The 23,477-nt window shown below is 41.6% G+C and overlaps 2 protein-coding genes across 3 annotated transcripts; both read left to right on the top strand.

Moving 5' to 3' along the window:
• The first annotated feature begins 287 nt into the window (after positions 1 to 287).
• On the top strand, positions 288 to 11,238 carry LOC124053342 (fibulin-1-like). 2 transcript variants are annotated; one of them, XM_046378401.1, is made up of 17 exons: positions 294 to 764; positions 1,016 to 1,124; positions 1,789 to 1,924; positions 2,092 to 2,245; positions 3,219 to 3,287; positions 3,733 to 3,822; positions 4,030 to 4,167; positions 4,345 to 4,482; positions 4,563 to 4,706; positions 5,301 to 5,423; positions 5,579 to 5,704; positions 5,802 to 5,921; positions 6,005 to 6,136; positions 6,228 to 6,351; positions 9,507 to 9,649; positions 10,218 to 10,358; positions 10,509 to 11,238. In XM_046378401.1, exons 1-17 carry the CDS (start codon positions 656 to 658, stop codon positions 10,646 to 10,648), a joined length of 2,136 nt encoding a protein of 711 aa, XP_046234357.1. In that variant the 5' UTR covers positions 294 to 655; the 3' UTR covers positions 10,649 to 11,238. The 2 variants fall into 2 exon arrangements, with proteins under 2 accessions (XP_046234358.1, XP_046234357.1); XM_046378402.1 differs by lacking the exons at positions 9,507 to 9,649; positions 10,218 to 10,358; positions 10,509 to 11,238 and adding an exon at positions 6,697 to 8,484 and having other exon boundaries at positions 288 to 764.
• A 2,820-nt stretch (positions 11,239 to 14,058) lies between these two features.
• Positions 14,059 to 22,439, top strand: atxn10 (ataxin 10). The gene is made up of 11 exons (XM_046379116.1): positions 14,059 to 14,229; positions 14,740 to 14,931; positions 15,218 to 15,300; positions 15,396 to 15,492; positions 15,764 to 15,928; positions 16,059 to 16,139; positions 16,335 to 16,491; positions 17,259 to 17,376; positions 17,612 to 17,796; positions 19,929 to 19,992; positions 21,514 to 22,439. Exons 1-11 carry the CDS (start codon positions 14,099 to 14,101, stop codon positions 21,696 to 21,698), a joined length of 1,458 nt encoding a protein of 485 aa, XP_046235072.1. The 5' UTR covers positions 14,059 to 14,098; the 3' UTR covers positions 21,699 to 22,439.
• The last annotated feature ends 1,038 nt before the right edge of the window (positions 22,440 to 23,477 follow it).

The raw sequence follows: 23,477 nt of genomic DNA, 5'->3' as shown, positions 1-23,477 counted from the left end.
TTTATTTTCTCTGCTGTTTTGTTCTTTTCTTAATTTGTTTATAGCTTAGAGGACTTCAATCAAAAATGGAGACAGCGAAATTACATGTTTATATGTTAAATGTACATGTCTGTTAGTGACGTGATATTATTTTTTAATTATTTTAATTCGGTCAATACCCCTACTTCCGCCAAACTTTTCCCCAAGTAGTAATTTTACAATGAAAAACATTCTTAATAAGTTTACATATTTCAACCAAACTCATTCAAAACACTAAAAATTTTAAATACAAATAAACAACAAAAAAAAACCACCAGATTACAAGAGGAGTCTCTGACACTTTACCAGATTTGCTTTGATTATTTCTATTTTGTTTACTTATTTAGCGGGTATTTATGGCTATTTAATCCGCCTTTTCTCAAAGTGTCCCTGGTTTCTTTATCTTCACCCAGGCAACACGTACTTTGGATTTAGTTATCTGCCGTGTTTGAATTATTCAGCAGTGCAGACAGTCACACACGGCTCCCTCCACCCCGCCCTCACCGCCCCCAAACCTCTAACTCCTCCGACACCTCCTGACGCTTCGACGGGGATCTTCTCCTTCTGGACGGGGCTTTTCAGAGGAGACACACAACCTCCAGCTGCGGTTCAGCCGCCGATCATCCAGTACATTCATATGAACGTAGAAGAAGAACAGTCGAAGGGGGGAAGACATTTCAAACGGACTCCAATGGCGCAGTGGACAATACTTTTGATTTCTTTGTATGGAGTTCTGCATGGACAAGGTAAGAACGCAGCTAGCGTTTGACTTCCAGATAGACAATTTGAAAACATTTTGAGACAGTTAGTGGATTGAAGACGTTCTATAAACTTGTTTATTGTTTATTTATTTGAAGAATATTATGTGTGATGTATAACCAACATGAGTGTGAGCCTTTTTATACTCATCTGAGTCAGGAGCAGCCCTTTCCCCCCCCCCCCCCCCATCTCCTTTATGTCTATTTCTGATCCTCATGTCTTCATCCCAACACTGCAGAGATTCAGCCTCCCACTTTACAAGACTGCTGTCAGGATGGGAGGGATCGGGGCCTGGGAGGACAAGACTGTACAATCCTCCCCCTCATCTCCTCGTCGCACATCTGCAGGTAAGTAACACCTGGTTTCTCTGAGTGAGCCTGAGTCCACTGGAGGGCCTCAAAATGGGGCCCAGGGACAAAGGAAGGCTCAGTACAGGGGTTTAAGAAATGGAATGCATGACTTTTCTTGTGTTTATCTACAGTGCATCTAACTTAAATCTTAGCTGAAAAACTTTCAAACGATACTGTGGAACTTTGCGACAGAAACGTGTGCATCCTATAGGATGGCGTTTGTCATAATTTTTTTAAAAGCAGGAAGTACCCTCGGGGGTTGCAAGCCCCGTATCATCTCCGCAGCCCTCAACCATCCGTCCCGCTACAGGGGAGGATTGCCACACAGTAACTACACAGTAACTGCAGGCGTTAAGTGGCCCCCTGGAGCATTTTTAACACTAAAGGTCCCTGTTTGACTGTTAAAACATGGAGGTGGTGATTGATGAAATAGAGGAAACACCTGGTCAACACGTGGAGGGAACATTTGTCAAGGAGGGTCTGGGAGAGAGAGGAGTTTTTTGTCCATAGCAAAACATAAATTCACTCAATCTGCTGTACGTAATGTACTTAATAATATTCCTTCACATGCTCCGCATCCAACTCTTTGATCATAGAGGGAAGAGTGTAGGTTTCTGTTTTGGATTAAGTTTTGCGCTAAAGGTTCGCAGTTTCTTTACAGGATTGCACAGGAGCAGTGCTGTGCAGCAGCAGCAGAAGACCAACCCTGTGACAATGGCATCAAGATGGCCTCTGAACAAGGGGCCTGTGAGAGGCCCTTCTTCCAAGGAGACCCCTGGGAAACTAAAATCTCTAAGGTTGTCCTCCTTCCTCGTGTCAATATCTTCAACCTTTACACGTCTCCTTATTCTTACAAGATTATACAACACGTATAGTTCTTCCTTAATCAATACACAGTGGGAGTTTTTGTTCCGAGAATATCACATTTGAGATAAGATTTTCATTCTCTCTGCCTCCTGCTCAGATGTGTTGTGACTGCTGTGTGCTCGGTCTGATGGTAGCGAGTCGTGGTTCGAGCTGTGACCTCCAGGGTTTGTCGCTGAGGAGGCAGTGTGCGTACGTGACTAAAACCTGCTGTGGCAAAAACACAACGGAGGAAATCAAACCAGATGATAAAGGTAAAAAAAAAAACACCTAAACAATCATGTGTATCGTCTGTGTCTGTGACACTCAAACCACTTAGTCAATACACTTGGCCATTTGCACACATTAGGTGCCAATTGGCTTAAAGCACAAAGTGATTTGGTACCACTATTAAGGATTATTAGAAGAGTACTTCACCTATTTAGCATAAAATTGCCTGACTCAGGATAGACATGTTTAAAACAAGGGTAAATCTTAATTCAACAAAATCAGAGATTTATTTCATTCCCCTTTTTTCCCTTTCTAAACCTGGAGCCCACAATACCCATAATGCACCTCAACCATTGCCTCAAACAGAGGTGAGGACTGGGCTGCAGACTACGTCTTTCTGATTCCACCCCAGAAATTAAGTTATTTTTCATTTTCAAACTTGCAGTCTTCAGCCCCAGCTGATGCTGACCCAAGTGACATCAGCTGGAGACGCTGAAAGCTTTTGAAAGCAACTTTTTCACATTTGCAGCACCACTGCCCAAGACCTGTAAACAAACTGTGATGGGTGAGTTCTCCTGCTGTGCCTTATGACTGACCTACAATGGAAGGGTTTTCAAAAGAATTGAATGCATCACATCAACGGGCAGCGTTACTAGGGCCTGAGAGAGCAGCCCAGTTTCCATAAAGGTCCGGATAGACAGCCTAGGGGTAGCAGCTGTGGAGCAGATTGCTGCCAGAGAGGCAGACAGACTAGGTCACAGGGGTATTCACTAGACTAATCTGTAGACACCTTGCCAAATGGTAACTTGGGGCCAACTGGTGCTGTGGCGTGTAGCTTTTGTTGCTTAGCTGGCTTCAGGTGAAAAACACAAACATGTGGGAAGGACAGAACTTCAAAAACATCGACGTTATTTGTGAAGAAAAGCAAATCTGTGTCCTAGTGATGCAGAGCTGCTGTGTGACAAGGTGCTTAATGCTTGCGCTTATTGGGTTTTAATGAGGCTTTTTCTTCCACAGAGCCAGTGACCGAAAAGCCTGAGGCTAATGTTACTGCCAAACCTCCAGAGGGGTCTGACACCTGTATAGGTCTGCCATCTTCATTTCTTAGTGTGATCTTCTTTGTTATAGCAAGAGCTGTAAGAGGCTTAAGAACCAGCCTCTGACTGGTGGCTCACTTCCATCAACCAGTGACACAATTCCTGTGATCTGGAGCTGTGTGTGTGTGTGTGTGTGTGTGTGTGTGTGTGTGTGTGTGTGTGTGTGCGTGTGGATATATGTGGTCAAAAATCTGTTTACACAGTCACAGGAGGACCTGCCTTACTGATATATGTTATATTAGGGTGAAGACTTGCTTTAAGGTTGGGGTGAGGTTAGGGTTGGGTTAAGGTAAGGGTTAAGATTAGACAAGTAATGTTTATTGTTATGGTCGGATGGTGGTTAAGCCTCCAGGAAATGAATGGAAGTCTATGTAATGTCCCCAGAAGTGATGGAAACAAGACTTCCTCTTCATGTGTCTCTCTGCTGTTTTCAGACTCCACTTGCTCTCAGCTGTGTGTAGGCAATGGTACATGTGCATGTCATGACGGTTATCAACTACAAAAGGATGGAGTGAATTGTGCGGGTAAGTAATGTAAATGAAAGAATGGCTTCATCACAGATCCTACATGTAATCACCTACTAGGGATTTTTAGCCCTTTCAAACGGGTGAAAGGCTGAAGTCTTGATTATTTACTATAAAAATAAAACGTGACTGCACAGTCCACTGAAAATACTTGATTATATGGATGGACTGCTGTCTTTAATTTTGAGTTGATGTCTCTCTCCTCAGATGTTAATGAGTGTTTGACTGGCAGTCACAACTGTGTCGTCGGCCACATTTGCATTAACACAGAGGGCTCCTTTCGCTGTCAGAGAGAGACCAGCTGTGGCACCGGGTATGAACTCAAGGATGACAATACTTGCCAAGGTAACCAAGTTAGGACCAGTTTTCCCAAAAATATCCAAATCACAATGAATGTCGCTGTGATTACCACGATACTCACTCTAACTCCACCGAAACATGGCCTATTCTCTGCAATTTTTTATCTTGGAAAAATTGTTTAAACAATGTGTATGAATAATGTTTTCCTCCTGCTTGTTCCAGATATAAATGAGTGTGCTTTGGGAACCCATAACTGTGGGCCAGACTTTCTATGCACCAACACAGCCGGCTCATTCCGCTGCCACCCAAAGGAGACATGCACAGTCGGTTTCATTCAGGACGCCATCGGCAGCTGCATCGGTGAGTTTGATGTCACACTCAAGTGAAAGTATTCCACAGGTAAAAGGCAAGCTGATGTGCTCAATGTGTGTTTTCTTCAGATATAAATGAGTGTGTGGCACACACCAGTCCATGTCTGCCTGGCCAGACGTGTGTGAACACAGTGGGCTCCTACACCTGTCGTAAGAACACAGTCACCTGTGGACGAGGCTATCATCTAAGTGTAGACGGCACACGTTGTGAAGGTAAATACTGTCACAATAAACCGACTTTTTGTAAAGTAATTGTGCCTCACCTTGCTGAAAAAAATAGACATCCGACATGTGTCTGCTTTCTCCTACTGCACAAAAATAACACCAAAATGTCCTGCGTATGAGTGCTCCCATCTTGAGGTGATGGTGTCATTTGGAACCAGAGTCTGTGCAGTCGTAATCGGGCGGTGGAGCCATAGTATCCATTTCCCGCCCATACATCTGTAAGCAGTGCTCCGCTGTCAATCGTGATATTTCACCTCCATTTATAATGTCAACTAATTAAAACCAAATTTACTGGAAAAATTAACATTAAAACATGCATCACATTGATAAGAACTCTCTAAAATGATAGAATTATCTCTGTGAAACATTTATTTGTATATTTATATGAACTTTGAGTTTTTTTAGTTTGTCAAAGTCCCCTCCACTAACATGGAGGTGTATGACCTGTATTGGAGCCTGCCGCCATGGGGCGATTAAGATATTTTGGCCTCACTTTTGGGGAGCTTTCCATCTTTATATATAGTTAATGGTTTACCTTAATTTTCCCATTCCTAACTGTAATTTCTCTGCTTTACATTACAGATGTGGATGAGTGTCGTGCAGGAAATGTGTGCGGCGACCATGGTTGTGTCAACCTGGTGGGCTCGTACCGCTGTGAATGCAGAATTGGCTTCACCTTCAACAGCATCACCAAACAGTGTGAAGGTACAGTAGGATTTCATCTCTGCCTTTTTTTCCCTGCCAGCCATAATATTTTGTGCACAACATCCGTGAAATGATATGTTTTTATCTCAGTTTTATTATGAACTCTCTTGGGATCTCTGGTAAGTTCATAAACTTCCCTTTGTGTTTCCCTTTAGATATTAATGAGTGCAGGCATTATCCCGGACGACTGTGCGCTCACAAGTGCGAGAACACCGAGGGGTCCTACCAGTGCAGCTGCACCACTGGCTTCAAACTGTCCCATGATGGCAGGAACTGTGAAGGTGAAATCACAATGCGTTAAGACTTATGTTAGAACTGATTTTTACATGACAAATGCTAAGAAGATATCTCTGAATGAATATGTCTACACGCTGACAGACGTCAACGAGTGTGAGGCCAACCCTTGCAGCCAGGAGTGTGCCAACGTCTATGGCTCCTACCAGTGCTACTGTCGCCGTGGTTACCAGCTGAGTGACATGGATGGGATAACATGTGAAGGTACTGCTGGACGTCATAGTCTGTCATTTCTCACCGTAAACAGGGACAGATAGCGCTTACTTTTTACTCTCTGCTGTTCTCAGACATTGATGAGTGTGCTCTGCCTACTGGAGGTCATGTGTGCTCCTACCGCTGCTCCAACGCCCCAGGAAGTTTTTACTGTACCTGCCCACCCGCAGGCTACACCCTCGCCGCCAATGGACGCACATGCCAAGGTGAGTGGACAAACCCTTTTTCAACCATTGAGACCGAGAAGATTGAGTTGTAAACTGTTAAATGTTTAACCCCACCCCCGTGTGTTCTCAGACATTGATGAATGTGCAGCAGGGAGCCATACCTGTTCTGTGTCTGAAAGCTGCTTCAACATCCAGGGAGGATTTCGCTGTCTTTCCTTCGCATGTCCTCCCAACTTCCGGCAAGCAGCGTGGGGGTGAGAGCTGGTTATGATGAGCTGTTGAAATGAAATGATTAAATGTCCACTGCTGGGCATGGTGCATCTTACTCATCCATAGTTTAGTACTAGGTCTCCGTGCTGTCTTCTTCCTCAATTCATTCTTTATCTTATTTCACTTCCTGTGATGTGGGTTGTTTGAGTTTTGGCATGCTGTTGCTGACATTCGCCAGCGGTTTTCGGTCACAAACTTTTCTCTCACTCTTCAGCATCCTTCTGTCACTCCCTCCATCCATCCATTCCCTCTGTCTGTCCTATCCCTCTGTTTTCACTAATGTATGCAGCCGTCCAATTTCGTCCAATTTCATTTATTTCCCTTTTCAGCCGTTGCGAGCGCGTAACTTGCGAGTTCACGCAGGATCCTGCATCGTGTTTCTTGCTCCCGCTGAGAATTTCCTTCTACAACATCAGCTTTCCCATCAACACTCCAGTCCCTGCTGATGTCTTTCGGATGGGACCCTCTAATTCCGTGCCGGGAGACAAAATGGTGTTCAATATAGCCTCCGGAGACGAGGAGGGCTATTTTGGCGTGAAGCAGCAGGCTCACGGAGGAGAGATCTCACTGCGCCGTTCCTTAACCCAGCCACGGGACTTCTTCCTGACTGTGGAGACGAGGCTGATCCGCTACGGGACGACACATCTGTACATGGCCAAGCTCGCTGTGTTTGTCACACACGAGCTGTCCATCCGGCCCTCAAGAACATTTCCGTATTAGGGGTCGTTGAAATTAAAGGAAATGTTTGATGCCTGTCCCTATTTTGTACTCACCACTCATGTATTGCGGTGTCTTTTGTTTTCATCCATCCTTTTCTTCATAACCACCGCTCCATTTGCCCTTTAATGCAGTTAAAAGGGGCAAACCTATAAATCTTGTTGAGTGGAAAGACAGTCTACTTTTCACCCAACTCGAAAATGATGATGCTGGAGTATTTGAGTGGTTATTTTAAAAAAAACAACTGAATTTTTACAGCTAAAAAATGCTTTCTTTTATTCTGAGCATCCATCTGTTCCCATTTCTTTTTAATATATTCCAGTTAACCAATCAAGTAACATATCAAACAGAGTCTGCTTTAGTGTTGCTGGAATGCTTTTTGCAATAAATAGGGATTGTAAGGTTGTCCCTGACTAATTGCTATATTGAACTGATTTGGAAAGCCAGAACTGAATGTTTCTTATGAAGAAAAGAATGATCGTGGAAATAAATCTCACTCGCTGTGACATGTGTGGTGAAAAAAGTCCCAAATTATTCCTTTAGAGGAACAGTTCAACATTTGGGGAAGTGCTCATATTTGCTTTCTTTCTTAAAGTTGTGTGAGAGGACTGATAATAGAGTTAGTGAACTTTAGAGGTGCTGGTAGGTAGATCTTATTATTATTATACTGAGCAAAGCCAAGCCAGCTGCTACCAGTCTTTATGCAAAGCTATGCTAACTGGCTGCTGCCGCTTTACATTGTTCAGACATGAGAATGGTATCTCATCTAACTCCCAACAAGAAAGTTAATAAGCATACCCCCCCCCAAAAAAACAAATTATGCCTTTAACACTGAGTAAAATTATTACTTTAACAGTAAATGATCGGTAACCAAAGCAGAGCATCAAAATTGCCCTGCATTGCTTTTGTATATGCAAGGTGGGGGGTTTTTTCAGCTATTTTAACAACACTCAGTACCATTTTTTGTTATTTATTCTAGTATTTGAAGTAGCAGTGGATCTTTCCAAGAGTAGCACATTGTACCACTAGATGGGGCCCATCAGCTATTGAGGATCTCTGCACCATGACATGATGACGGGGTTATTTATTCACACTGATGGCAGCTCACTCTACTTCATGTCTGTGGAGCAGCTTCCCTTTATGTGTACTTTCTGTGTGTTGGGAATTAAAAAGTGACAGATAAAAATGACTTCTCAATCTTTAATATCTAGGCACAAACACATGCCGGCAATGGTTTCTGCCACTGTTCTCATGCTTCCTCCTCTGTGGTCGTTTCTAATGTTGAAACCAATTTTTCCTATGAAGTGTTCCAAGTGGCCTCACCATAGGATCAAACGGGCCTCGCCTTAGCGGACAGCAAGAAAAATAAGCATGGCACTTATTTATGGGCACCTGGGGCTCAGCCAGCATGGGGGCTCAATTAGTGGTGGAGCAGCATTACAGCTCGTATGATGGATGGCGCGTTTAGTGTTGGTATTGGGTGGTTATCAGTTAATTTGCTGTAAATGATACCAAGAGGCCAGTAGCTGTGTTGGTCAGCTGGATTAAAGCCTAAAAGCAGCCAGACACATTTTCCACTGTTCCACTTTCCTTCTGGTGGTTTTTGGGGTTGAATGCATATAGAGCTGATTGAAAATGCAAGTATATGAAATACGTGCAGTAATTATTCTCATAAATCTTTGGATTATATAACCACCCACTTTTCAAAATGCAAAGTTAATTATTTTATATAGTAAATATAGTGAAGTTCTTTATGGTAATGATAATAACAGTATCTCATTTTCCTACTTTGGAGAGACGCATTCATGGTGATTCTTTTGCTGATTCTATCAAAATTGTGATCTTTTTCTTTAGTCTTCTATGTGACTATGATGTCATCGGATCATGTCAAATGATATTCGTTCTTACATGCCCTTGTGTGGTTTTCTACCATCTAGTTTTTCCTTGGTGGCGTTTCTCTGGTGTGGAATACCACACAATCATCTCTGTGGCTTTGGCCTCGTGCTTAGCGAACAACTTGGACTCACCTGCTTGCTGCTAATTACATGGCTTTGCTCCCTTTGCAGTTTTTGAGGTTATGTTTGAAAGCACTACTGTCTTCACGTAGGGGAACCCCATAAACATGATTTTAGGTTGTGGAATCAGGGTTTGGCCTCTCTCTAAGGCACACGGTCTTCGGTTAACCATGGAGGTCTATGGGTCTATTCAGGTGTTGCCAGGTTCTTCTCCACTCAGCTGTGGAGCTTTGGTCAAAACATTTTCATATGAATATTGGTGTATACTGTACATTTTAAAATTGTGGGAAGTTCACACATCATCAGAGAATGTGTATTCCTCTCTCCTTGGCACATGTCATAAATCTCACTCTTCTCCCCTTTCCTTCTATCCTTTCATCCTGCCTCCTTTCCACTGACCTTTTTAGATCCAGACAAGATGCTTCAGTCAGTGTGCGTTGTATTAAGGCCTGCCAACCTAACGACATCAGCTGCACTCTCAACCCCGTCCACCTCATCACCAACACAGCCCTCTCTCTGCCAACCTTCAGAGACTTCAGTGAGCCAGAGGGTAAGACAGCAAGTTCTTTTTACATGTGTTGGTATTGACATCCAGGGGGTGAGGCTTTTTATTAGTTATAATGCCAGGGTCTTGAGTTTTATTAAGTGAGAAGTCTTAATGAGTTATGTATTGCTTTTGGGACTGTTGGAAGACTGTTACTGTTCTCTAATGATAATATCATATTTGGCACTTTCACAGATCTGTTAAAATACATTTGTTATCAGTAGTTTTCCAGACTTAATAGTCCTGGTTATTCTGTAATGAAAATCTGTAATACATTCCTATTTGGAGCTTATAAGAGATTTTTAGAGGCTGTTGCATACAAGACAGAAACACAGTTTCCACTCTGTTGCTGAAATGGTTAACATAGTAGCTTGTAATTGCAAATTCAAAACTTGCAGCCTCACTGAAATAAAACTTTCTGCCTACCAACCTGCCACAGTGCCTAAGATTCAATTACTTATTTCAAACCACAAAGTATTTGTTTCATAGTATCACAAATATATTATTTGAAGACCAAAATACACTTTGTGGTTTGTGTCTGTTAATAGAAACTTTAAACCAATTCTTCCATCAGATATAGTTTATCTGCGGACAGTTGCGGCAGCTAGCCCTGGTCCTCTACCCGGTGTCACTGATGTTTTCTTTGACATCCTGGCTGCAGATGACCAGTTCTCTTTTGATGTGCAAAAGCGCTCCCACGAAGGCATGATTATGGGTAAGAGGAGGGAGTGTCACTTGGAACCAGGCAGTCAATTCTGTATCAGATCCTTTATTAAATACTGCATGCAGATGTTACAGTTACTTGCATCCCACCTATCCCACAACTGAATTTCAGTCACTAATTCTTGTGTGTGTCCTCCCTCAGGTGTTGTTCGACAGGTGAAACCTATCACTGGCCCCAGGGACCTTGTGTTGGAGGTGGCTATGAACTATGTAAAGTCAGGGGTCATTTCCCATCGCAACATTGTCATCATCAGTGTCTTCATCTCAGAGTTCTGGTTCTGAGCTGAGCAATGAAAACACTGCATTAGCAGTCATTTCTCTGTCAGATCCTTGAATGTTTATACTGTTGCATGAAAGATAAGATAAATTATTGGATTTGGATTTGCACGTGCATTTAATTCACTGAAAACAAGCAAAGAAGCTCTTTGCAAAATTACGAAATGAGTTTACAACACTTCTTTGCCATTTCAGCATAATATATACTTACAAAACAATATGATGAAAAGATACTGGGCTAAGAATCGGCAGCCATGCCAACTGCTCCGTGAGGCTCTGTATGCACGGCTGTGCTTTTTAGCTTAATGTTTTGTCAGTGTGCTAACATGCTTATTGACAGTGCTAAGGACTAATGTTAACCAACTCAGTCAAGTCTGTTAGCTGGCTAACATTTACTAATTAAAATAAACTATATAGACAAAAGTATCCAGACATAAAGAGGTATGTCTGGGGCTGGGGCTCTTTATGGGGCTGGTTTTTTAGGGGTTGGGCTCAGCCTCTTATTCAGTTAAGGGAAATCTTAATGCTTAAGCATACCAAGACATTTTGGACAATGCTATGCTTCCAACTTTGTGGCAACAGTTTGGGGAAGGCTCTTTTCTATTCCAGCATGACTGTATCCCAGTGCACAAAGCAAAGTCCATTAAGACATGGTTGGATGAGTTTGGTGTGGAAGAACTGGACTGGCCCACACAGAACCCTGACCCCACTGGAACAGAGATTGCGAGCCAGGTCTTTTCGTCCAACATCAGTATCTGACCTCACAAATGCTCTAGTGCATGAATGGACAAAAATTCCCACAGAAACACAAATACTGTGGAAAGTCTTCCCAGAAGACTGGAAGCTGCTGCAAAGCTGTTTATTTCTTTAGAATGCAATGCCATTAAAGTCCCTGTTGGTGCAATAGTCAGGTGCTCCAATACTTTTGTCTAGATGATGTACAAAGGAGGATGATGGGAATGTTACTATTATTTAGTCGTCATTTGAAATATTGGACAAGAATTTGACCTGATGGTGGAACCAGATGAAAAGTGAGGAGATCATTAAACTTATTAAACTTTATTCTTCTCCAGGACATATCCAGTAGGCCTTGTTTAAATACTCACCAAAAGCCACAAATGGCAGCCAAAATTTTTGCCAGTCTATCTGAGGTATTTCAGTTTGGACATGTGGTGGACCGACCAACTTTGCCTTCCACAGAGTCACACCGTTAGCATTTATTTCTGATGACACAAAATAGATTCCTTTCTCACTTGATATCTCTGCCCCAGGTGTGTTGAATGTTACATGCCATCATGTCCTTAACCAATCTTTGGTTTTTAGCTGTGTGTAACTTGAATTCAGACTTTGTTGTCATCAGTGGCACCGTTGTCGCCTGTTGACTTATCCATGGAACTGTTTAATATTTGCTCCACTTTATCTGTTTTGACAGAATAGATGTGACTTGCTTCATTTGATGATAAAATGCTTCATCTACAGACTTTCTACATTGATTGTGTTTTGTGCCACCAAACTGTATGACCATCTGTGAATGATAAAGACTTTATGTGGTTAATTGTGCTTATGGTTTTTGTTTTTTTTTGGGTTTTTTTTACTGACTTTTAGCTCTACCGCTGCAGACTAAACCTGATGTCTTCTAGTTAGCATAACTGAGGTTACCAGAATGACTAAAGCCGATCGATGTTCTATTTTTCCTGTATCTCAAGTCTTTAGATTCCCCATCATACCACACCACTTCTAGTTTGTGAAGATATTTCAAGAATGAATAATGGGACTCCTATACTGGGAGTGCTTGGATCTTCAAATACCTCATCTTAAAGCTGACAAATTGTTTGAGGTGGATACTTCTTACCATCCATAATCAACTCTCTTCCACATTGATCTGCCTTTTACCACTGCCGTGCTGTGTCTGGCCAGTGAAAACACAGGGGACAAGCACATGGAGGAAAATCCTGTAATCTAACATTTGCCACTTTACATAGAAATGCCAAAGGCTTGTCCTGTGGCTTTGCAACAATTGTCCCACAGTTCATCTGGGCTCAGTGCATTGACCATCAGCTCTTAAACGCTGCGTTAGGTGAATGGATTTCAGATGTGATTGCAGCTGCAGCTTACTGCCTGTACAGAACTTCTGTCTCAGAAATGACTGGATGCAATGTGGGTATGTCTAAGTATAGAAACACAGTGAGCCTAATTTTATAAAATATCCGCAATGGGAGCTCTCAAACATCTAATCTAGCCTACGGCATACACAAAATGAATTTGATTTATGTAACACTTACTTAATACAAAGCATTTACTGTAACAAAGTCTCAACAGACTATGAAGTAAATTGCATTTTAAAACAATGAACAAAACAGTTACAATGTCTGTGTGATGCAGGAGAACATGTTTTTTAAAGTAATGGATTATAACTGAAATATGCAGTGTAAAACATGCAGTAAATTGTCTGTTAACCATCAGTGAAGTTACTGGTTACGGCTTTAAAACCCCTTATAAAAGCATCCTTATTCGAAATGCTCCTATTTCACCTGACTGTAAATTTCCTTTTACAGATAATAAGCCTGAAGCTCAGGTTGTCAGTAATAGATTACTGGAAGAAAACATCATACATCTAAATTTCTAACCATAGTTTAGTTACACTATTTCATTAATTAACAGCAATAACTAAAAAAGTGTGAACAGACAGCAGGAAGAGTCTTTATTCACCCAGTCTATCTAAATAAATTACTACATCCTGTAGTAATAGCCAAACTACAAAGTAATAGATCTTTTACTTAAGTTTGAGTAGTAATATAACAGTGTAGAAGTCAATTTGTACAAGTAAACATTATAATGAAATGAGTCGTTTGAAGTTATGCATTCAAGATGTTACTTAAGTACAATTGTATAAGCATCAGATTACACTCAGTACCAAAGGTAAAGGTATGACCCATTTCAAAAGAATGTATATTAATGGATTGTAATTATTAGTGCAATCATGTCTAGCTACATCACTTTAGTGCTGCAATTGATTAAGGTGCGGCTAATTTTAATTACTTTAAATGTTGCAGCTTGTATCCCTGAGCATCAAGTATTGTCATATCTTAACATAAAGCCTAAGTCTTTAAAAAAAGTATAATATTTGCCTCTGAGTTGTAGTGTATAAAGTAGCAGAAAATGGAAACAATCAAGTAAAGTACAGTTAACTAAAAGTTGTTCTTAAATACACGACTCAAGTAAAGGCACTTTTTTTGTTTTTTTCCAATGCTGATAAGCCCAGCCCTGACAAGGAATTCCTGACATTTTCAGAGTTCTCTCTTTAATGTGTCTCTTAAACGTTGTATTGTCAAGAGTGACCGGCAGCTGTGTGAAAACAGCAGCACATGCTCCGACTCCGCCTTCATCCCGGATTGAACCAATAGCGTGTTAGAAATGTTTCCGGACGTCCCGCCCACGCGCGTGGTTTAGGCGAACATGGCAGCTTCCAGCAATAGCAACCTGGACATTCCAGTGTCTTTCGCTGGCATTCTGAATGAAAAACACTGCCCTGAACACTTGCAGGTTTTAAAAACATTTACTACTGCGCTACGGGACAAGGAATACAGGTGCGGACAAAAGCCCTTTACTGGATTTTAAATGGATACAGGGAGGTTAGCTTATCGGCTGAGCTAGCCTGAAGCGCAACTGTCAGCTACGCACTTTCAAATATAAATGTTCAGCTTAATGCGTTTTGAGCACTATTGCTACTATTATACAGGCCGTTTGTTACCCTTTCCGTGTTAATGAACAGTAGGATGGAAGTTCATTCACCCATCTTACTGCAGTATAGCTAATTAAAATATGTTTACTTCATTGACCTATTAATTCAGGCAGTTACAAAGACGACTGTCCAAGCGCTCCGTCCTCAGACATAAAGTTGTCAAGACAGGAAAAGCACAAGTGAAACAATTAACAGTAATGATGGCTCACTATGGTCAAGTCGAGTGTTACTTCATTTTCATTTCATCTGTCTACAGCAGTGCAGTGAGGGTGCCCAGGGTTAGGGTTAGACTTGCCCAACCATTTCTTTTAACCATTTTAACCACGCTGCTTTCCTGTTTTTTTTGTTGTTCCAGAGATGCTGTGGAGGAAGAGGCATTCTCCGCTCTTTTAAAGGTTTTGTCCCAATTGTGTGATGAGTTGCAGGCGGTCGGCAGTGAGAATCAGGACCTGCAGTCTGTCGCCCTACAGCTGCAGTTGACCGCTGAGTGCTTCAGGGCTCAGAGAAACGCCTGTGTCCAGAGCACTCGCAACCAGAGTGTGCTCAGGTACTCCCTGATACAAAGCAGTGTTAATGAGAATGTGGGAAAGATTTGGGGAAAAAACAGGGTGGCCTACAGCTACAAAAGATCGAGAATCTATGATGAGTAACTAAAATTGACAGTCTCTTCAAGAATTCAACTTTGTGTGTTGCAGTGCTGTAGGTGTTATTGCAATGCTGTTGTATTAGATTGCATTATGCAGTTTGCATTCATGTTATTGTTTCTACTTCTCAGAAAAATAAAGCAGGGAAACATACAAGTAAATAAGAATATAATTCTGTTTTTCCTCTAGGAAGCTTGGTTTCATTGATATATCTCTTAAACTCTTGAACCTTCTTCAGACCACCAATTTGGAGAGCAGATATGTGTTTGAACGTAAGTCTAAAATAAGGTAATTAATCCTTAATAAAATGAGTTATCTTTTTTTAATACTGACCTTTCTTTTTTCTATTTTTTCCTCTATGGCCCAGCTCTTTGTTGTGGGATCCAGTTCCTTGGCAACTTAGCAGTTGGAAACCAAATGTGTAAAGATGACATTTGGCAGCATAGTTTCCCAAACCTTCTCCTGTAAGTTTGCAGTTATGTTTTCATACAGCAAGCACCGCTGTTACATAAAACCATTGTAATTCACATTATCGTTCATCTTATTTTTATTCATCATTAGTTTTAAGTTTTCATTCGACCTTTGACTTTTGTTGAGGAATCCTTGTAACTCACTGGGCTTACACTCATTAAGCCCCTTTTTCACATTCTGTGCCATTTACGTTACGTGAAAGCATTATCACAGATCTCAAAGCATTTGTCCTCACACTGAGTCAACCCAAACATGTGTGAACAGGCAGCTGCTTAGTGCTGATGATGAGAAGGCCGTAAACTACACCTCCATGGTACTCCACACATGTTTGGATGAAGCCAAGGTGGAAGAACTGTCTAAGCCTCACAACATCCAGGTGGCGCTCAGGGTGATGGAGCTTTGTAGGACGCAACCTGACTTAGACTGGACGTAAGTATGTGTGTCTGGTTTTTGTGTGTGTGCTTCTAAAGAGCTTGTAGTGTGTGTGTTATTTCAAGATATTACAAACTGTTTTCTCCCACTTGTTGATATTTTTTATTTGGTATTTGTTCATTTACAGGGTTCTAATAGCTACCCAGCATTTCCTCAAGTCTTTATCTCTGGTGGAGAGCATGTACTCTGGGATGTCTCACCTTGAAAGGTACTTTGCTTTAAATGTAGTGACAGACAGTAAATGTCGCTGTAGAGCTGCAGACCTTCTTGCATTACACGGAAACTGATCCTACAATAAACACAGCCCCATCACATTCCCTAATAAAAGCAAGTAGAGAATAATTTAAATGAAAAAGTACTACAGATGCGTCATGTCGTGTGTGTGTTTGTGTGTGTTTTTCAGAGTTACTCTATTAGAGCTGATTTTTGCCCAGCTAAGAGAGGAGGATTCAGAGAAGTGTGGAATCCCTCCCAGTGTTGCTAGCTTCCTGGCTAGTTCCTTCCAGAAAGGCTGTGGAGCTGTGCTGACGCTCGCCACTGGCTCTGCTACAAGTGATGAGGTACATGTGCATTCTATAGACACAAGTATTGGGCCACTTGGCCATTACACCAACAGGGACTTTAATGACATTTCATTCTAAATACACACACAGCTTTGCAGCTTCAGCAGCTTCCACTCTTCTGGCAAGACTTTGCACAATATTTTGGAGTGTTTCTGTGGGAATTTTTGACCATTCATGCAGCAGAGTATTTCTGAGGTCAGGCACTGATGTTGGAGCAAAATGCCTGGCTCACAGTCTCAGTTCCAGTTCAACCCTGCTGGATGGGGTTCAGGTCAGGCCTCTGTGTGGACCAGTCCAGTTCTTCCACACCAAACTCATCCAACCATGTCTTTATGAACTTTGCTTTGTGCGCTGGGGTACAGTCATGCTGGAATAGAAAAGGGCCTTCACCAAACTGTTGCCACAAAGTTGGAAGCATAGCATTGTCCAAAATGCCTTGGTATGCTTAAGCATTAAGATTTCCCATCACAGGAAGTAAGGGACTGAGCCCATCCAATGAAAAACAGCCCCATAAAGAGATACTTTTGTCTATATGGAGTAGTTAACCTTACTGATGTATCTTCAGCAGGCCTCAAACACAGAAAAGCGTATTTAGCTGGCCAGTGGGACTGGTGTTTGGATTATTATGGAGAATTATTTCCCTCATGATGCGAGTAAATTGTCTGTAATATTAGTTTTCCATTTTTCACCAGACTTTTTCCCTCTTGAACACACAACATCCATTCTCCGTGTGACCGATGTCTGCTTGTTGCAATCCCATGTAGGTCCTCCAGGAGGCGCTGACAGTGATAAGTCTGCTGGATGTGCTGTGTGAGATGACCTCGGACCTCAAGCAGTTTATGTTCCTGCAGGATCATCCTGACCTTCTAATGACTACTGTTGGTAAATGAAATCACCCAATAATAGAAAATTGTTTACTTGTAAATACCTCAGCTGCGCACAATAGACACTTCTTGAAGTGGGCTTCACATGAAAACACAGTTCTACAGCAAAATGCCAAAAGTAAATTTATATACTGCAAAATCTGAGTGATTAGCTGTAATGGCTTTTTGCTGTAAATTAAATGTGTTCTTCAGTGTGCTCAGTGTGCTTTTCTGCTTTTCACCCCTCTCTGCAGAGCTCCTGGAGCAAGTGCATTCCATAGGGAAGGCCAGTAAGAATATTTTCAGCGCTACACAAAACTTCTCCTCCTTCAGTGCAGATGAAGACCCTTCCTCCCATTCTCCTGTCATCAGCTTCAAGGCCCATCTCATCAGGCTGATAGGAAACCTGTGTCACAACAATACCAACAACCAGAACAAGGTTTGGAATGGATGAATGGATTAAAGAACAACAAAAAAAAAAGTTTTTTTCATGTTAGGTGTAAAAGCACTCTGTTAAACTTATGACTGAATTAAGTAGTTATCAAACAAAAATCTAGCTTTAAATTACACTGATGCTATATTTTAACTTCCCGCAGTTGGGTGGATTAGAGTTAATGGATATTTGTGAATTTAGTGTGCTTAATGTTTAAAGAAAACACTGGACATAGACTGTAAAGCCCTAATTAGTTAAAAAATGTGTTGAAGGTAGATTTCCTGGGCAGGTCAGGAGATTAGAAAATGTGTTTACTGAATTGAGTTGTTTTTTGGTTTACCAATGTGCACAAAGCTGTAGCCGTAAACCCTGTAAACCCACTGCCGTTTCACATGTGCAGTGCTGTTGTTGTTAGGAAGACCAATCTAAGTTCTACAGTGATGTGCTTTGGTATTATTAATACCCATCCATATCCAGTATAAACATTGGCCATTTTGTAAAAGAAGGAGAAATGTGATGAAAGTGATGTGTCTACAAAATGACTACGAGTGTACGATTTAACTAGATTATGGTCCTTAAGAAAGTGAAATCTGGTGAAAGTACGGAAGTGTTTTTTTTTTTCTTTCCTGATCCACTGGGATCCCTCCTCTAATGTCATCTGGGGTCACTTAGGATACATTTAGCACCCATGATCAGTCTAACACAAAAGGGTCATAGGTCAAAGTGCAGGTTGTAGTAATGAGCTGTTGTATCAAACCACATGATCACCGGGGGCTGAGGATTGCAAACGAGTGGAACATCTAATGAAGCAAGAGTCTGTGTGTTCCTTCGACTGTCAGCTTATGAGCTCTTTCAACACGACAGCTTGGTTTTGCACTGACATGTGAAACATTTCCTCCCTCAGCTTTTGTGATTTTATCAGTTTCCCTCCATTGCCTTCTGTCGGCATCTCACTATTGACATAAAGCACAGATAGATAATAAAGTGGATGGGGAGGAGTTGGCCTCTATCTGTGGCACACAATAGACTCAGTCCTACTTAATAGAAACAGATTTGTGGAATGCTTGTGGGATGGCCACCCTCAGTTGGCCTCTCTATAATATTTATGGATGCTGATCTGTGGTCTGTCAGTGGTCAGAAATCACCCCATATCTGTTTTCACTAAGAACTCTTCCAGTAAACCAAATGTCATTCTGTTCACCTTTGGGAGAGAATGTAATTTAAGATGTGCATGCAAAGCACTGAACTGCGTGTACCGGGCTGAAGTCAATGTCCAGTGGCTTGTTATTCATCTCTTTATGGGTTTGGACATAATGTAAGCAACTTCAGACAATCATTTTGAAAGTGGAAAATGCAGACCTGGGTACCCGTGCTAGTCAGCCTTGTTTCTTTGACAGTTTAAATGACATTCCCATTTTTTGAAACTCAGCACTTTGTCTTGTTTTGGAGCTCCTACCAGTATGTTTGGAGGGTAACCACAACGGCAAGGGGGAAGGCAACAGCAAGCACAGACAATAATTAAGCCTATAGAATCAGATTCAGACATGATACAGAGCAGATCTCCTGGTTGTGACGGTCTTAAACTAACCCACAACCACACTGCTGCTCTTGCATGGATGTGAGGGACACTTAAGGTCGAACACATTTCTAGCCTTTAAATGAATTTTGTTTTCCCTTTAGAAGTGACTACTGGCTAGACTGCACTGCTCAACCAGAATTCCTTTTTCAAGTTTTGGCAGACATTTTGTCAGAATTGTGTGGCAAAATCTGTTGGTGCTATTAATACTACTCTCACCTGCTGCTTTGAAAAAGCTGCAAGAGGCTGTCACAACATTTTCATAAATGTAATTTTGGATTTCATTTTGTCCCAAGAATGTTTTCTCAAGATAAGCCATATGACACATCCTGATTCATGGTGTAATATAATCACAAATCATATAGGCAAACTCTGTTACTGCCCTGTGAAATTAACTTCTATTGGGCTAACAGATCATTCAACAAATCAGTCAACAAAATTATTGTTCTAGAACCAAAAGTATTAAATTGTTAAAACTATTGTAAAATTTTGAGCGATGGCAAACATGGAAAGTGAAACCGTTGTCTTTTCTTTTGACATTGTACTGAACTTGTTTCCTCAGGTGCGAGAACTGGAAGGCATCCCCCTCATCTTGGACAACTGCAACATAGACAGCAACAACCCATGTATCCTTTGTTAACACAAGTCTATTGTCTGGAAATACAAACACATCTGTGTTTATCTCCATACATTTCAAGTTTATTTAAATCACTTTTCACATTTCTGCCCAGAAGTCGTTTTGGTCATTGTGTATCTTATCCTGGCACTTTTAGAATTGAACTTGGCATGTTGGCACAGAGAAGCTCGTGGGTTTTCAACCAGAAATAAGCGTTGCGTCAAGCTTTGATTGCTGCAGTGTGTGTAATTTTCACATAACGTTTACCACCTCTCAATTCATCTTTGCTTACAACTGCTCAGCTGCATCAGCTGATTGGTTTCCTTCATTTCCAGTCTTTTGCCCTGCTTGTAAATACTACTTTTACTGTAACTGAGAGTTAAGTCAATTCTGTGGTAATTATTTAGACCACAATGATGGTATTGTATTAGGTTGCATTTTGATTTGTTTTGTAATATTTTTTCAGTCCCTTTTTTAAAAACATGTGCTGGACCTTTCAACATGGTACAGTCCAATACATAAAATTCACAAACTGCATCTTCAAAAATTACCATACACTTAAATCAACATCTCTCTGACACGCTGGGTAAGCTTAACAAAGAGGGATTTTATTAAAGGACTTTTGTATTGGTTTGTCTCATACAGAGATATCTCTGCACTCTAAGCTGAAAGTTTGTTGTGTCCCTTTTCACAAGAGTCGTACAAGCTTGAACAAAACTGATTTCTGTTTAGTTTGGAGCGCACTGCAGGTCACTGAGCTCCAACCTCCGAGTTGTTCTCATGTCCAGCCCCTGCTGGGCATCCTGCTACCAGTTGGTATTAGATGGCTGAAATGAGGGAATCGTGCCAGGTTGTCTTTTACCCAGGCCAATAGTCTGAGCTGAGTCTCTGTCCCCATGCCCCTCTCCCACACATGCTTACACACGTACACCAAACACTCACAATCCACCTTTTTCATGTAGGTATCAGCATTTTTGGGATTGTTAAAAATGATTTTATTTGGGAAAGTTGAGAGGAGTGATTTGAAATTGTTTTCTATTGCAAAACTTAACCTGCAGGCTAAATTAATTTACTGTTTGGCTGTTGGCGATGTAAGGCAAATTACATCATGAATTTGACCTCCTGAGCAGGACACTGAAAATGTAAAGTAACTGTTAACCTCTCTACTTCTAACCAGTCTTTCCTTCATCTGTCTACTTATTTTTTTGCTTTTTTGTTGAATACAAAATTGCATTACAAATACTTCCACATGCTTATATTATTAAACATTAGCATTAAATATTTGCTTAGGATTTATAAAAACGGTGCAAAGTATTAGTGTTGTTTTTGTAGTCATCTAAAGTAACTCTGGGTCATTACAAAAGAAAATTTGACACCCAGCAAGACTTGAAGTTTGTGCTGGTTTTTCAAATATTATTAACTTTAGCTATTAATAATGAGATTTTTTTTGTATGTTGTGGAAATCAACAAATAATGGAAACCATGCTAGTGTGTTCCACTGTCGTTGCTGTCCTTAATTCAGCGGCAATAGTTATCAGCCAGTGGGCCATCTTCACCATCAGGAACCTCTTAGAACACAACGTGCAGAACCAGGAGCTGGTTGCCGCGATGGAACGTCGCGGTACTTCCGACTACTCTGCGCTCAGGGAGTTGGGTTTCCTGGTCGAGGAGCGAGATGGAAGCTTTCTGCTCAAGCCCATGAGGAAAGACTCTTGAAAACCCTAGAGGAGCAGCCAGGAGGAGGTCCTCAGCCCTGCAAGCAAGTTTTCATGTGAAGTATTTATTTAGAAAGGAATAAGGAAGGTACGTTTCCACATGGTTACACTAGTGTGAACATGTACCCTTGTTGTGCTGCAGCCTCATTAATGTTGCCTAATACTTAAGCTTTAGCTGTGGGTGAATGACCTGTCCACTAACAACACATATGTTTTGTGCCTGTCCAGGATAATCAATGGACACACTGCCAATAGATTAAGCAGCAAGGCACTTTTGAATTAGGTATTTCTATCAGAGAAGTATGTATAATTACTTTCCTACCTCAGTAATGCTTGCACTCATGGGCAGATGGAGGTTAAGTTATTCTTTGTACACAAAAGGCCCGTGGGGTCCCCCTGGTATATAAGCAGGCGCTCTTGTATTGTCTTGACCTGACTCTGGGAAATGAAGAGTTTGGGAGAGGCGGGCGCACGCTGGCATCTTCTGGCGAGGCAGATGCTTTGTGTTTTAATCCAAAGACAAAGAGCTCCACAGTATCCGGGCTTTTCACTTCTCACAGACACTGATTTTACCTGCAGGGGTCGGGGTTTAATCCCAGGCCCATAGTGACCTCTGCAGTAACCACGAAACAGAGAATGACCAAAACAAAATGTAATCAGCCCCCCTCACAGGCTTACCTACTTAAATCCAGTGTCTTTGCCAGAGGCACAAAGACATTTGCCCCCCCCCCCCCCCCCCCCCCCCCCCAAAAGCTTAAAATAACTGCTTAATTAAACGGGCATAATATTATTAATCTAAGGACAGCTAAGCGCAAAATGCAATAATAAAACTAATAATAACCGACGCTATGCATGTTTTGTAATTTAGAAACAATGCTCGTTAGACAATATCTCTGCTTGCTTTTGCAGTGCTTCTTGTATTAAGGTTATAAGGAGTTTCATACTCAACATAGTCTAGTGAATGTCATCTTATTCTTCATCTTACTAATATTCTATTTTAATCCTATTGCATCGCACTATAGAAGTATAAAGCATGAGGGCGAATGGCATCCATCGTAGATCATTAACCATCTTTAAACTCACAACAGCTCATTTCATCTTTTACGCTTTAGACCGCCTCTCTTCACTCTGAACAAGCTGCAATTGAGTTTTACCAGAGTGCAGTAAATACTGATATATTTAGCTGTAGTTGTGTGTTTGTGTGGGTGTGCTTCTTTCAATCATAGATAGTGATTCTGGATCCGTAGACAATGAATGAGAACGTACTGAAAGTGTACGACCTGATAGTGAGCGAGTGAATGAGACCAGAAGCATTAGTTTGCAGAATGACATCCCTCCCTGCTCCTCCTGTTGTTGGGTAAGCTGAACGGTCCTGACACCTCAACAATGCAGCGCTTTACGGGCCTGCTCACACCCTGCTCCACCCTGTTTGCTCTGCCTCTGATTTTTAATGACAAAATGTATTGAAACAATCGGCTGGACTCTCCCCTCAATCCGCCGGCATAGTGAAGGGAGCTTATGCGGTTCCGGTCCCCAGGATTTCAGACAGCTAACAAAACAGCTGTTACTTGCGCTCGACTGGCTGGCTGCAATGCTTTTCAGGCCCACAGGAAAGAGGCTGTGCGAGTCAGCCGGGCTGAATGAGGTGGCAGGGCTGTGGCTGTCTGTTCACCTCCTAACACATTAGCACCATCACCACATCAGTCAAGGCCAGAAGATCTTGTGTTTCCCATATCAGCGGTTTATACCACAGTTTGTGTTCGTGCCTTCGGGTTTGTTA

Source organism: Scatophagus argus, chromosome 22 (genome assembly GCF_020382885.2).
Source record: "Scatophagus argus isolate fScaArg1 chromosome 22, fScaArg1.pri, whole genome shotgun sequence".
NCBI lineage: Eukaryota > Metazoa > Chordata > Actinopteri > Scatophagidae > Scatophagus > Scatophagus argus.
This window is presented reverse-complemented; position numbering and strand designations above follow the sequence as displayed.